This window comes from Vipera berus, assembly GCF_964194415.1.
Source record: "Vipera berus genome assembly, chromosome: 8".
Classification (NCBI taxonomy): Eukaryota; Metazoa; Chordata; class Lepidosauria; order Squamata; family Viperidae; genus Vipera; species Vipera berus.
This window is the reverse complement of record NC_138211.1, coordinates 463,695-475,533: the sequence shown is the minus strand read 5'-3', so window position 1 is coordinate 475,533 and position 11,839 is coordinate 463,695. Positions and strand designations below refer to the sequence as shown.

The window sequence follows — 11,839 nt, the reverse complement described above, 5'->3', positions numbered from 1 at the left end:
GGGGACTCTCGGGGGCCGAGGTTCGCCGAGGCCACGCCCCGTGACGCTCCTCCGGCGGGGGCGGGCGCGGGAGAAGCCCGCCCCCGGACGCTGGGGACGTGGACCAATGGCGGCGCGCGGCGGGGGGCCGCTCCAATGAGCGCCCGCCGCGTCTTCTTGAAGGCGCGTCGCTGTCGCCGCGGAAGGAGCGAGTCGGCCGAGGGAGACACGCCGCGCCGGCCGCGGACATCGCTCGGGACGCCGCTCGTTCCACGCCGCCGCCCCCGCCGCGCGCCCCGCAGGCCGTAGAAGAAGCCGAGCCGGCCGCGCTTCGTCAGGATGGCTCCCGCGCCCCGTTGGCCCTGCCTGCCGCTCCTCGGCCGCCTCGTCCTAGCGGCGCTGGCTTGCCTGCCCCCGCTCTCCGGTGAGCGTCCCCGCCGCGGCTGCTTCCTTCCCCGGGCCCTTCGCTCGCTCCGCCGGGAGGCCGCAGCCGCGCCGCTTCTCGCCGCGCCCGAGGGGCGACCCGAGCCGTCCTAGGCCGCTCGTTGCCCTCCGGCGCTCGGCGGGAGGGTGCGGGCGAGGCGGGCGTAGGTTTAAGCCCGGCTCCTCGGGGCTGAGATTTGGGGCGCTCTCCGATCGGGCCGCGACGTTCTTTGGAGAAGAGCTGACCCGCAGAGGCTTTTGTGCCGCCGCAGATTCCTTGGCTGTCATGTCGGTGGACCTGGGGAGCGAATCCATGAAGATCGCTCTGGTCAAGCCCGGGGTCCCCATGGAGATCGTCTTAAACAAGTGAGTGGCTTGGCTCCGGCTCTGTGGGAAGCGTCTCCCTCTGGTGCGGCGGGTGCCTCGGCCTGCAGGCTCTGGGGGGGCTCCTCGTAGAAGGGAGACTTACTGGCATGACTGGCCTGCCTTGCTTTAGGGAGTCTCGAAGGAAAACCCCAGTAGCTGTGGCCCTGAAGGAGAACGAGCGGCTCTTTGGTGAAAGCGCAGTGGGAGTGGTAAGCCCTCAGATTCCCTTTTCTCTTTGTCTCCCAATCAGTTCTGTTTATTTCTCAATGGCTCTTGAATCGAATTTGTGCTATTTCTGCCCTGCCTCTGCTCTTCTTTTTTCCCCACGCCCTCCAGTCATTAAGCAGCTCGCAGGTTCTCATTGCCTTCTGGAGTCACGCTGCAAAATGCAGAGAGAGGTTTCGCATTTTGAAATAGCTCTGTTTGAGCTTTATTGTGAGAAAAAACATTGCTGCTGCATAGATAGATAGATAACCTTTATTGTCACTTTTACTGTGGGACAATGGCACACATTAAAAATTTAGTTGCTTGCTCTCATAACACGCATTTAAGCATCTTATGTACGACATAACGTATAGACCTACCCCCCTACCTATAAGTAAAATATAAATATTAATCGCCGTCCATGTTGAATATATAACGGAAGGAGGACGCTTTAGAGTTCACAGGGTTAATACAGCATGAAACAAAACTGACTGAATCTGGATGTTCTGCTTCAGATACCACGGAGCCTCCTCCCAGAAGGTAACAAGGAAATCAGGTCATGAAGAGAATGTGTAGTGATTCAGACAATCTTACCTGTAACATTGTGTGTTGTGGTGCTTTTATTTTACAGGCTATCAAAACTCCAAAGGTCACATTCCGTTATTTCCAAGACCTTCTGGGCAAACATTTTGACAACCCCCAAGTGGCTCAGTACCAGTCATGGTTCCCAGAGCATCAGCTGGAGAAAGATGCAAGAAGGGAGACTGTCACCATTAGGCTCTCGGAGTGAGTATCCACAGTGTCTTTTGCACTGCTCAGACACAGCAACCAAGTTGAGTCACAGAGTCTTGTACCTCCTGGAAACGAGTCCTGTGTTTTACTTTATTTTTTTCCTTCTGGGCATTGATCATGTGTACCAAATGTCTGTTGGAATAACTGTGGTGTGGGGTAGACACCTTATCATTCAAGGAGTGGGATTTGAACCATTTGCACTTGTCATATGGATAGAAACTATAAGCATCTTTAAGGGGACTTTATCGTTCTTCTTTGCAGCAAGTTGCAATATTCTCCAGAAGAGATGCTGGGTATGGTCCTGAATTATTCTCGGGCACTGGCTGAGGACTTTGCAGGTTGGGATTACTTTTGTGTATACATTGAAGCATGAGAATTTACTTTTGGGAATGGATGCTGGTAAAAGGCTGGGAAAGTGATTTTCCAGGTGGTGTTAAGTTTTTTTCTGTTAGTCCCATCTAGCAGTAGGGAGCAATGAGATTAGGTTGCAATAATAGATTGCTTCCCAAGTTTTTCCCCCTGAAATGTTAGCAGGAGGAGATGTAAACATGGAGAGACAAGTATTTTCAGGGTCAATCACATCCCTTTGCAAAGTGCAATCTTCTAAAAATGGGGATGGTCCTTACCTTGCTAATTTTTAAATCATTCTTCTGGGGGATATTTGGAGTGTGCAATTAGTTTTAACACAATTTTAACTTTGTTGCAAGCTTTTGACAGGAACTTATCAAAAATGCTCCAAGCATTGCATAATTCTAGATCTTTGTTATATTGTTGATAATGTTTGAGTTGTTTTTAACAATAATGTGTTAGCTGGCTAGTATGTTGCTGAAATGAGATTAGTGTTGTAAAGAAATCCATTTTGAAAGTTACATATTGCCCACAAATGAAATAAATGACAGGAAGTTAAAAGGTACTTGAACTGTGAGTTAACTGGCTGCTTTCACTGATCCTCCAGAGCAACCAGTCAAAGATGCAGTAATCACCATTCCTGCATACTTCAACCAAGCAGAGAGGAGAGCCGTTCTGCATGCAGCCAAAATGGCTGATCTCAAGGTTCTGCAGCTCATCAACGCTAACACTGCCGTGGCCTTGAACTATGGCGTCTTCCGGAGGAAAGACATCAATGCCACAGCTCAGGTGGTTTTGGCCAGGGAGGTTGGTGGGTTGGGACAAACTGGATGGTGCACTATTCAGAAAGAACGGTCTCTTTCCCAGTTTAAAGATAAAGCTTTTGTTGATTTAGTGATTATATGCCATCAGGACAGTGTTTACTCTTAGCAGCCACAGAAATAGATTTTTTTCAGGACGGTCCATTCCCACCCTGGTCCTTCAGGCCTTCTCAAATTGAGTCCAGTCCACCTTACTGTTGGTTATCATCCTCTTTTCTTTCCTTCTGCCTTTCTCAGCTTTATGGACACCCTGCTTCTTTTTGTAAACTGAGGATTTCACAATCCTATAAAGGAATCAAGGCTGTAAGAGCCCAGCAAAGCAGAAATACCACATGTTAACTGGTAGCTTAGGAATAGAGGCCTCCAGGGGTTTCTGGGCCCTGTCCACGGCATCTCCGTGACAGGTGTGGCAGTAGAGAAGGAGCCGGGCTGGGCAGGCCACAGTCTGACTTGCTGGTATCCTTTTCCCAGAGGAGGCAGAGGAGTCATTCTGAATGCCTCTTCCGGGGCCTTTGAACTGCAACCTTTTTCTCTTTCCAGAACATCATGTTCTACGACATGGGGGCAAGCAGTACCATCTGCACTATTGTGACCTACCAAACTCTGAAGACCAAGGACTCGGGGGTCCAGCCTCAGTTGCAGATCAGGGGGGTTGGGTAAGAAAGAATTTATGTTTGGAATCTGATCTCTCATTTTTCTGGCAAGTCAGAAGGAAAGAGATGTGCAAATGAGTCAGATGTTGGAGGGAAGGGAACAGAGGCCAAGCTTCATTTTGGGGTGGGGGAGTCAGAGGAGAGGGTTGGGCTTATTTACAAGTAGCTTTCGTCGATGTCCTACTGCCCGTGGCTGCTTTTGCTCAGCTTTGATCGGACGCTGGGAGGGCTGCAGATGGAGTTGCGCCTTCGTGACCACCTGGCCAAGCTCTTCAATGAGCAACATCCACGCAAGGGTGTCCGTCAGAATCTCCGTGCCATGGCCAAGCTACTGAAGGAAGCCAACCGGGTGAAAACAGTGCTGAGTGCCAATGTGGACCACGTGGCCCAGGTAGGTGGTGCCCAGAGCTCTCGACTGCCCCCAGGCACCAGGAGCCTGAGGTTGGCAGCTTGGTAAAGGGGGCAGGAGCAAGCCTGAGGTGATGGAGGCTTTGAGAAGAAGGGGAGCCTCCCATGCCAGTTCTTCGGCTGGAGGATTTGAAGGGGTGAGTTGGGGGCTCTCAGCTCCTCTTTCCTTCTTTCCAGATTGAGGGTCTATTAGATGACATCGATTTCAAGGCCAAAGTTTCCCGACAAGAGTTTGAGAATCTGTGTTCTGATTTGTTTGAGCGGGTGGCGGGACCCGTCCGGCAGGCAGTCAGTAGCGCCGAGATGAGCCTGGTAGGTACAGGAGCCGTGGGAAGCAGCCTTTGGGAGCTGCAGGGCTCCACCAGTTATTAGCAGATGAAACGGAGCCGGACTGCACAGCAGCTGCTCCTTCATTTTATTAATTGGAAAGTTCTCGTTTCTGAGTTCGCACCTTAGTTAGAAATACATAATAATAAAAGTGCTGCTGACCACCCAGAATTCCTACCGTCGGATAGCAAGACTCAGCCTGGCTCCTGAAATAGGCCCGGTCTCTTTCTCCCACTCCCTCTCAGGATGAAATTGACCAAGTGATCCTCGTTGGAGGGGCTACCAGAGTGCCAAAGGTGCAGGAATTTCTGTTACAAGTAGTCGGCAAGTAAGGATGCTTCCTTGGTTTCCTCCCCGCTGCCTTCTAAGTTGACTAAGCATAGACAGTCGCATCTCACCCAAGGCACCCGTTCGGTGCTTTCTCCTGGCCGTGCCTGCAGAGCTTCTGAGAGCCTTGGACTTGCAGGAACGGGGACTGAGGCCAGCTCTTTCCAGCTGGCTGTAGAGCACGGACCCTGGGACTGCCATGCCCCCCGCCCCAGGCATTCTCTCCCCTTCTCCTCCAGGGAAGAGCTGGGGAAGAACATCAATGCAGATGAGGCTGCTGCAATGGGTGCCGTCTACCAGGCAGCTGCTCTGAGCAAAGCCTTCAAGGTGAAGCCCTTCATTGTCCGTGATGCAGCCATGTACCCAATCCAGGTAAGGGGAGGTAGGGCCATTGGAGAAGTGCCGGGCATCGGGGGATTGTGCCACTTTCCACAGTGGCGAAGAGAGCAAGCAGGCCATCTCTTTCCCCTTTCCCTTTCACAGGTTGAGTTCACTCGGGAAGTTGAAGAGGGGGACGAGTCCAAGAGTCTGAAGCACAACCGGCGCATCCTCTTCCAGCGCATGGCACCGTATCCTCAACGCAAGGTGATCACCTTCAACCGCTACACGGATGACTTCGAATTCCAGGTCAACTATGCCGACATGGGCTTCCTGAGTGACAGCGACCTACGGTGAGGGCATTTTGGGGCCGGCTGTGGGAGTCCAGCCACTTTTGCCTGTGTAGCTCCCAGGAAAGAAGAATCCCAAGATTGGGCGGAACCCCCAGGCTCTACCTGCTTTGCTTTCAGAGCTGGAGCCTTCACCTGGGCTCAACAGGCTGTGTTCCCTCAGCTCCTTTTGGGACCTGGGGGGGACAACTGAGGAATAACATTTTTGCCTGGCTTGCATTGGGGTTGGCATCTCAGTGGCAGAGCTGAGAATGAGGCTGCAGGATGAGGAGGGGCCTCGCTGCTCACCAGTCTCCATCTTGATGCAGAGCTTTTGGGTCCCTGAACCTCACAAAGGTGAAGCTGCGCGGGGTGGGCGAGAGCTTCAGGAAACACCTGGATTACGAATCCAAAGGCATTAAGGCTCATTTCAGTATGGATGAGAGTGGCGTGCTGAGTCTCGACAGGGTAAGTCAAGACGGCTGCAGAGTGTGTCATGTTAAACTGAGCACGTAAGTCAAGTTGGTTACATTTTTTCTATTGCGGTCTACTTTGTGAAAGCTTTCACTGTGGTTTTCGTGTGTTTACTTTTTCAAAATGACAGGAAACCCTCCTGTCACCCTTCAGCAGTCACGATTAGGGAGGGCTTCAAAGGCCAGGGACCACAGGTTGCCCACACCTGCTGCTGAGCCTGCAGCTCTAGCCCACATTACAGGTGCGTTTTTCCTGCCCTCTTCCAGGTGGAATCTGTATTTGAGACAGTGGTAGAAGAAAAACCAGAAGAGGAATCCACTCTCACCAGTAAGACCTTCTGTTTAGGAGCAACCTCTGGGCTTTGTGCTTGGTTGGGAGCTCTGTCCCACTTGCCCCTCAGCTGCAGCCAAGGCTTGGCCTTGTCTGAAGTCGTTCTGAGGCTTGTTTCATCTTCCGGGCAGAACTTGGAAACACCATCTCCAGCTTGTTTGGAGGAGGCAGCCCTGGGCCAGAAGCTCTTGAGAACGTGACTGAGGCTGTTCATGTGAGTAAAGGCTGGAGCCTAACGCAGGTGGGGGTGGAGTTACTATCAGCAAAGGGTGGGTCTGGTGGGGATTCATAGCATCCTGGATTTTGCATGGGGCTATACGGCATGTCTGGGTCTTTCAGGAAGCTGGTCTTCATTGGCCATGGGTTTTATGTGGCTCGGGCTGGGCCTCCCAGCTCTCCAGAGTCCCACGTGTCTTGGCTGAGCCGTGTGGCTTTGCAGAAGTGTTCCCAGGGACCCTTGTGGTTTTCCACCCCCAGGAGGAGGAAGAGGCTCAAGCAGAGTTTGGGAGAGATGGCCAGAAGGACCATGCTGGGCCTGCTACTGAGGAAGGCGAGCAGCAGCCGCCCATGTCTCAGGAGAAACCTGCCAGAGAGGCTTCTGCCACTGAGGAGGACCGCCAGGAGGAGGGTGGAGAAAAGGGAGGGTCCAAGGTGAGGCCTCCTGGTTTTTTTGGCAGGGAAGGCGGGGAGACTTGTGGTTAACGAGCATCATGCTCCAGGTGGAGCAGGGCCACTGGTGTCTCCCCGATCTGTGTCACGTTTCATCTGTGGGCTTGTTCGAATCCTTTCCTCCCCTTGGTCTCTGCAATGGCTGGTTCTCAAACTGCAGATGTTTCTGTGGCCCGACTGGCCCCACAAGGAGCGACTGGCCCGACTGCCCCCCCCCAATAAGTGACATCATCTGTGTGATCCAGTGAAGCAGGATTCCTTGGAGCAATTTGTTCACTTGACTTAATCTCAGAGGCAGAATAGGAGCTCAGTGGCCTCTGGCAAAAGGGAAAATGAGCAGCTGGAAACATTGTTGCTCCGATCTAGGAAACCGCAGATAAAGCAGAGGCTGGAAAGGGGGAGGACCCCGGGAAGAGCCCCGGGAAGGCAGCCGTGGTGGAGGAGGAGGAGAAGAAGGCCAAGAAGCAGAGGCTGGTGGAGGAGATTGCAGTGGAGCTGGACGTGCACGATGTGCTGGAGCTGCTGCCGGAAGAGCTGCAAAGCTCCAGCCTGAAGTAGGCATGGGGGGTGGTCTCCCTTGGGGTCAGCCCCACAGGAGGAAGCTCCCCTCCTGGCCATCTTCTAATCTCTCCCAACATCAGGTTGCAGGAGCTGACCAAAAGGGACCTGGAGAAGCATGAGAGGGAGAAGTCAGCCAACAGTCTCGAGGCCTTTGTTTTCGAGACCCAGGTACGAGGCTGGCCAGAGCAGCCTGGCCACAGCTAAGCCTCATGTGGGAGCTGACCGATCTCTGAAGCGGTCAAGCGGCAGAGATCCCTCAGCCGGCCAGGAGGAAACGAGGACAGCTGCCCGAGGCACGTCCCCAGGTGTCCTTGGAGGTTCTCCTTTAGGAAACGAGTCCCTCTCGTGCTTTTCAGGACAAGCTCCATCAGGAGGAGTACCAGTTTGTTGCAACCGAAGAAGAAAGGGAGGAAATATCCAGGAAACTGGGTGAAGCTTCCAGCTGGATGGAAGACGAGGGCTATGCAGCCCCAACGAAGGTTAGATGTCACCAATGTAAAGCTGAGAAAGAACCAGTGGGTGGCTCTGGATCGGGAAGACACGGGCAACGTGTGCACCTCCAGGGGCTGCTGGGTCGCAGTTCCCAGCTTCCCCACTACCGGCCATGTTGGCGGAGGCAGATGAAACTTTGGAATTGTAGCTGACAGGGTGGGGGGCATTTTGTGTGCCCTTTCCTTGTCGGGAGCTCGTAGGAAGAGACCGCATGGCCTCAGCACGGGGTTGCTCAATCAGGGCAGCAGCCTGGCATGTGGCTGATTGTTTCCTGCCTCCTCCTCCTCGATTCAGTGTTTCACTCGGTTGCCACAAATAGCCCCGTGCGTGAGTCACCATTATTGCAACGCATTTGACCAGCTCTCCTGGCATTCATGTTTTGTTCATGTTCTGATGAGCCGTGAAGCTCACTGAGATGTGGTCCATTAATCGTGGTCTAACTGCTGGCTTAGTTTCTGCATGGATCCCCTCCTGCCATACCAGGAACCCTCCAAGGATGGCTTTGTGCCAGGCTCCATTTCCTCTCTCTTGCGATTCCCAGGAGCTGAAGGAGAAGCTTTCGGAGCTGAGGAGGGTGTGCCGGAGCCTCTTCTTCCGGGTGGAGGAGAGAAGGAAGTGGCCAGATCGCCTGGCTGCCCTGGAGAGCCTGCTGAATCACTCCAGCATTTTCCTTAGGTAGGAAGGAGGCAGGCCAGGGCAGAGGATGAGGGCCCTTAGACCTGCCCCCCTCCACCCTTGGGAGAATCTTCAGCTTCTGCAGCTGGGATTGCAGATGTCCAAAGTGCCCAAGAGGTAGTCGGAGACAAAGCCTTGCAGCTTTTCACTCCTTCCTTAGCGTTTTATGAATTGTGGGGCATCTTTGATTCTGTGAGCGGAAGCTAGAAAAGAGATTTCTGGGAAAGACTTCCAATTGAGGGGCCTCGATTACTGAGTTAAATGGAACTGCAGTTTTATTAGCAAAAATGAAGAGTGTGCCCTGAAGTCCAGCCTGGTGGCTTGAAAGAAGTTCCAGGAGGGAGGATTCTGCCCAGCACCAGCTGCCCTCTCTCTGACGCAGGGGAGGGCCGCCTGGAGTGGGAGTTGCCCCCTGTGCTAGAGGCACCTGCGCCTGAGTTATGCTTCAGGCGGGCTGAACCCCTTTCCTGCTCCTTTCAGAGGGGCCCAAATGATCCCAGAGCCTGATCAGGTATTCACCGAGATCGAGCTAAGCACTCTGGAGAAGGCTATCAAGGAGACGGAGGTAAGTGCAACCACAGGAGGCGCCCACAATGTTGGGGATCCTGGTCCCAGCGAAAGGGGGCATCTTTGGAGGACCCACAAAAAGGAGTGGCGCAATAGCTGCCTATGCAGCAACAGACAGACTTGGGTTCGAGAGCTGCACTTAATCCCCAAAACCACAGGCAGTTTCTGCTCCAGGACCTGTTAGTGCTCTTCCTATCTTCCAGCTCCTCCTTTGGGGCAGGAGATCAATTTCCCAAGGTCGCTTTGCCCCGGGGGGAGGGGAAGAATCTCCACACGGCCTAGCCAGGATTTGTGGCCAGTCAGATTCCTCAGGTGGCCCTGTTGAATTCTAGTCGTCTCAGCCTTTATGACATGAAATGGTAAAAGGCAGCTGTAATGTCCCTCAGGAGGGGCCCTGGGAGGATCTCCCACACTGTGTTCCCAAGGTGAGGAAGTGGCTTCTTAGGCAGTAAGCGGCCGGGAGATGAGTGCCACTTGCCTTTTCCCAGGTGTGGAAGAACGAGACGCTGGCCGAGCAGAACAAGCTGCCCCCCACCGCCAAGCCTGTTCTGCTTTCCAAGGACATTGAGATGAAGATTGCAGGCTTGGACCGTGAGGTGCAGTACCTTCTCAATAAGGCCAAGTTCTCCAAGCCCAGGAAGAGGGAGAATGCTACCAGAGCAGAAGCCAGCAGGAACGCCACTGGGTCCCCGGAGAATGGCAAGGCCACTCCTCCCAGGCAGGAGACTCGGAAAGGTGAGCAGACTTTCTGGCAGGTGCTCTCAGCCTCTGGATGCCTGGACCGGAAGCCGGAGCAGTCCTCAGAAGCTCCCGGGGTGCCCTTCGCTATACTGCACGTTGGGGGTGGAAATGAGGGAGGGAGAGCTGCCTTCAGCGCAAAATGGTCTCTCCACAACCCAGGAGCAGATCAACCGGAGGATGCCAGCCCAGCCAAAGAGCCCCCCACGGAGCAGGAAACGCCGCTGGATAATGAGTTGGACCCAGACGGAGGTAAGGAAACCCTGCTGAAGGGGGAGGGCTGGAACTGGGTCGAGGAAAAGGAGGAATCCTTGCCTTGGTTCTTCCTTGGGTCACACTGGAGTCCAGGCACCGGCTTTCCAGGTAGGAGGTCCCCACATTTGTCCAGGGCCACAAACGCTACAGCACCACAGTGGCATTTGTTTACCTGTAGTCCTCACTCACTGACCGCTTGCTCATTTACCAAATCAGTGGGGAAGCCAGCAGGGAAGGTCACAAGTTGCTCTGGACAGTTTCCCTCGTCTCCTTGTGCTTGCACTGACCCACAGCCTCTTCTCAGCCATCCTGCCCTCATGCAGCACCAGGCCCCGCTTACCTTGACCTCCCTGTGGCTCCCCCCCCCCAGCACCCCCAGGATCCTGACCTGGGTCTCCTGCCACTTGCCAGTTAATGGCCCGTTTGCCTTGGAGTTAGGACAGCAGCTGGGGCTCCCTAAGCAGCTGGGGGGGCATGTAGTGATGAGCCTTACGGCCACCTTGCTCAGTAAGAGCAGTCCCGGTCCCAAAGGCCATCGTAGCCCAAAGAGTTTACCTGCATCATTTCCAGCATGGCTGACATTCCACACAGATGATGGGAAAATAATGCTAGTTGAATGGATTTTGTGCAAAGCTGCTTAAGTGGGCTGGAACTTCCCACTAGCACCTGGCAGGGAGCTGAGCACAATCTGGACACTTGGTCCCAAGTGAGCACCTTGATTGGCCAGAGACCACGTGGGGTTGTGGACTGTCCTTCTGCGACAGCAAAAGGCCAAGCAGGATGTTTCTCAGAATGTTTCATGATCCTTGCATCTGAACATTTAACTGTGATTGTTTTCATCTTTAATGTAGGCCCACAAACAGGTAAAACAAAAGAAGAGACCAGAAGTAATGATGAATTATAACACTTCCTCAAGTCCCTGTGTGCATCGTCAACATCTATTTATTTACAGTTAATTTTACTGTTTTTATGATGGACATGGTTAGTGGAACATGGCACAAACTGATGACAAAATAGAATTGTATTTTTCCCCTTTTGTTTGGGGATTTTGTTCTTGCTCATTTGGAAATTTTGTGCTGTATCAACTCCTTTCTTTAAAGACGACTTTCAGCTCTTTGGAAATATTTGTGGTGTCTGACCCAGCTTTTTCCTGGGATCAGCATTTTTCAGCAATGGATTAAACCCACCTGGAATTCTCTAGGACACGGTACAGTGCATCTGCTCTGGGCTCTGCTTTTGATGCAGAAAGCAGGGCCTGGAGTGGCTCTCCTTACATGGAAAACTGAACATGGTATGCAGATGAAGCCTGCCTCAAAGGCTCCTTGGGCATTTTGCTGCTGCTGCTGCCACCGCCGCCATTGCTACTGCTATCATTGTCCTTATTCCGCAGCTCTGTGTCACAAAGATGAAACATAAACGGATAGGCAGTAACAGTCTGAAGAAGCCTTAAATGTTCTGTTTTGTATCATGAGGAGGTAATATAGAATAGAACTGCCCAGGAGGCAGGCCGTCAACCCCGAAGCTGGCCGCTGACAAAGCAAGAGAGAACCAGTCTCCTCTGCCCTGCTTTCGGTTCACAATGCTGTGGCCAAGTTTTGCCTCATTCTGTACGTTTCAAGGGGTCTCTGCGCAACTCTGCCGCTGTTACGCAAGAGGGCGGGTGGGCGTTCTTTGCTCCTAAAGGTGGTAGAGTCTGATTTCTGGTAATCACTTTAACGACTCTGGGCATGATTCTTAACTGGGCTTTTTTTTTTTGGTTCGTATGATAGAGGAGTAGGAAGGG

The 11,839-nt window shown here is 53.1% G+C and overlaps 1 protein-coding gene across 2 annotated transcripts; it reads left to right on the top strand.

The window, feature by feature from the left end:
- The first annotated feature begins 174 nt into the window (after positions 1–174).
- On the top strand, positions 175–11,172 carry HYOU1 (hypoxia up-regulated 1). 2 transcript variants are annotated; one of them, XM_081333531.1, is made up of 24 exons: positions 175–403; positions 675–768; positions 899–977; positions 1,604–1,758; positions 2,026–2,102; positions 2,720–2,901; positions 3,474–3,589; positions 3,794–3,977; positions 4,172–4,306; positions 4,567–4,649; positions 4,888–5,020; positions 5,132–5,319; positions 5,625–5,760; positions 6,033–6,096; positions 6,231–6,313; positions 6,577–6,750; positions 7,135–7,322; positions 7,410–7,497; positions 7,686–7,808; positions 8,363–8,496; positions 8,977–9,061; positions 9,552–9,798; positions 9,964–10,053; positions 10,908–11,172. In XM_081333531.1, the coding sequence occupies exons 1-24, from the start codon at positions 319–321 to the stop codon at positions 10,958–10,960; spliced, it is 2,976 nt and encodes a 991-aa protein (XP_081189657.1). In that variant the 5' UTR covers positions 175–318; the 3' UTR covers positions 10,961–11,172. The 2 variants fall into 2 exon arrangements, with proteins under 2 accessions (XP_081189657.1, XP_081189656.1); XM_081333530.1 differs by having other exon boundaries at positions 5,625–5,763; positions 6,036–6,096.
- Positions 11,173–11,839: the final 667 nt, after the last annotated feature.

What these genes read in the sequence shown, in the direction of transcription:
- HYOU1 (XM_081333531.1), top strand. Translation starts at nt 319, where the DNA reads ATGGCTCCCGCGCCCCGTTGGCCCTGCCTGCCGCTCCTCGGCCGCCTC. An exon ending in CTGTTACAAGTAGTCGGCAA is followed by an intron (nt 4,650 to 4,887) that starts GTAAGGATGCTT and finishes CTTCTCCTCCAG; the next exon opens with GGAAGAGCTGGGGAAGAACA. An exon ending in CAGCCATGTACCCAATCCAG is followed by an intron (nt 5,021 to 5,131) that starts GTAAGGGGAGGT and finishes TCCCTTTCACAG; the next exon opens with GTTGAGTTCACTCGGGAAGT.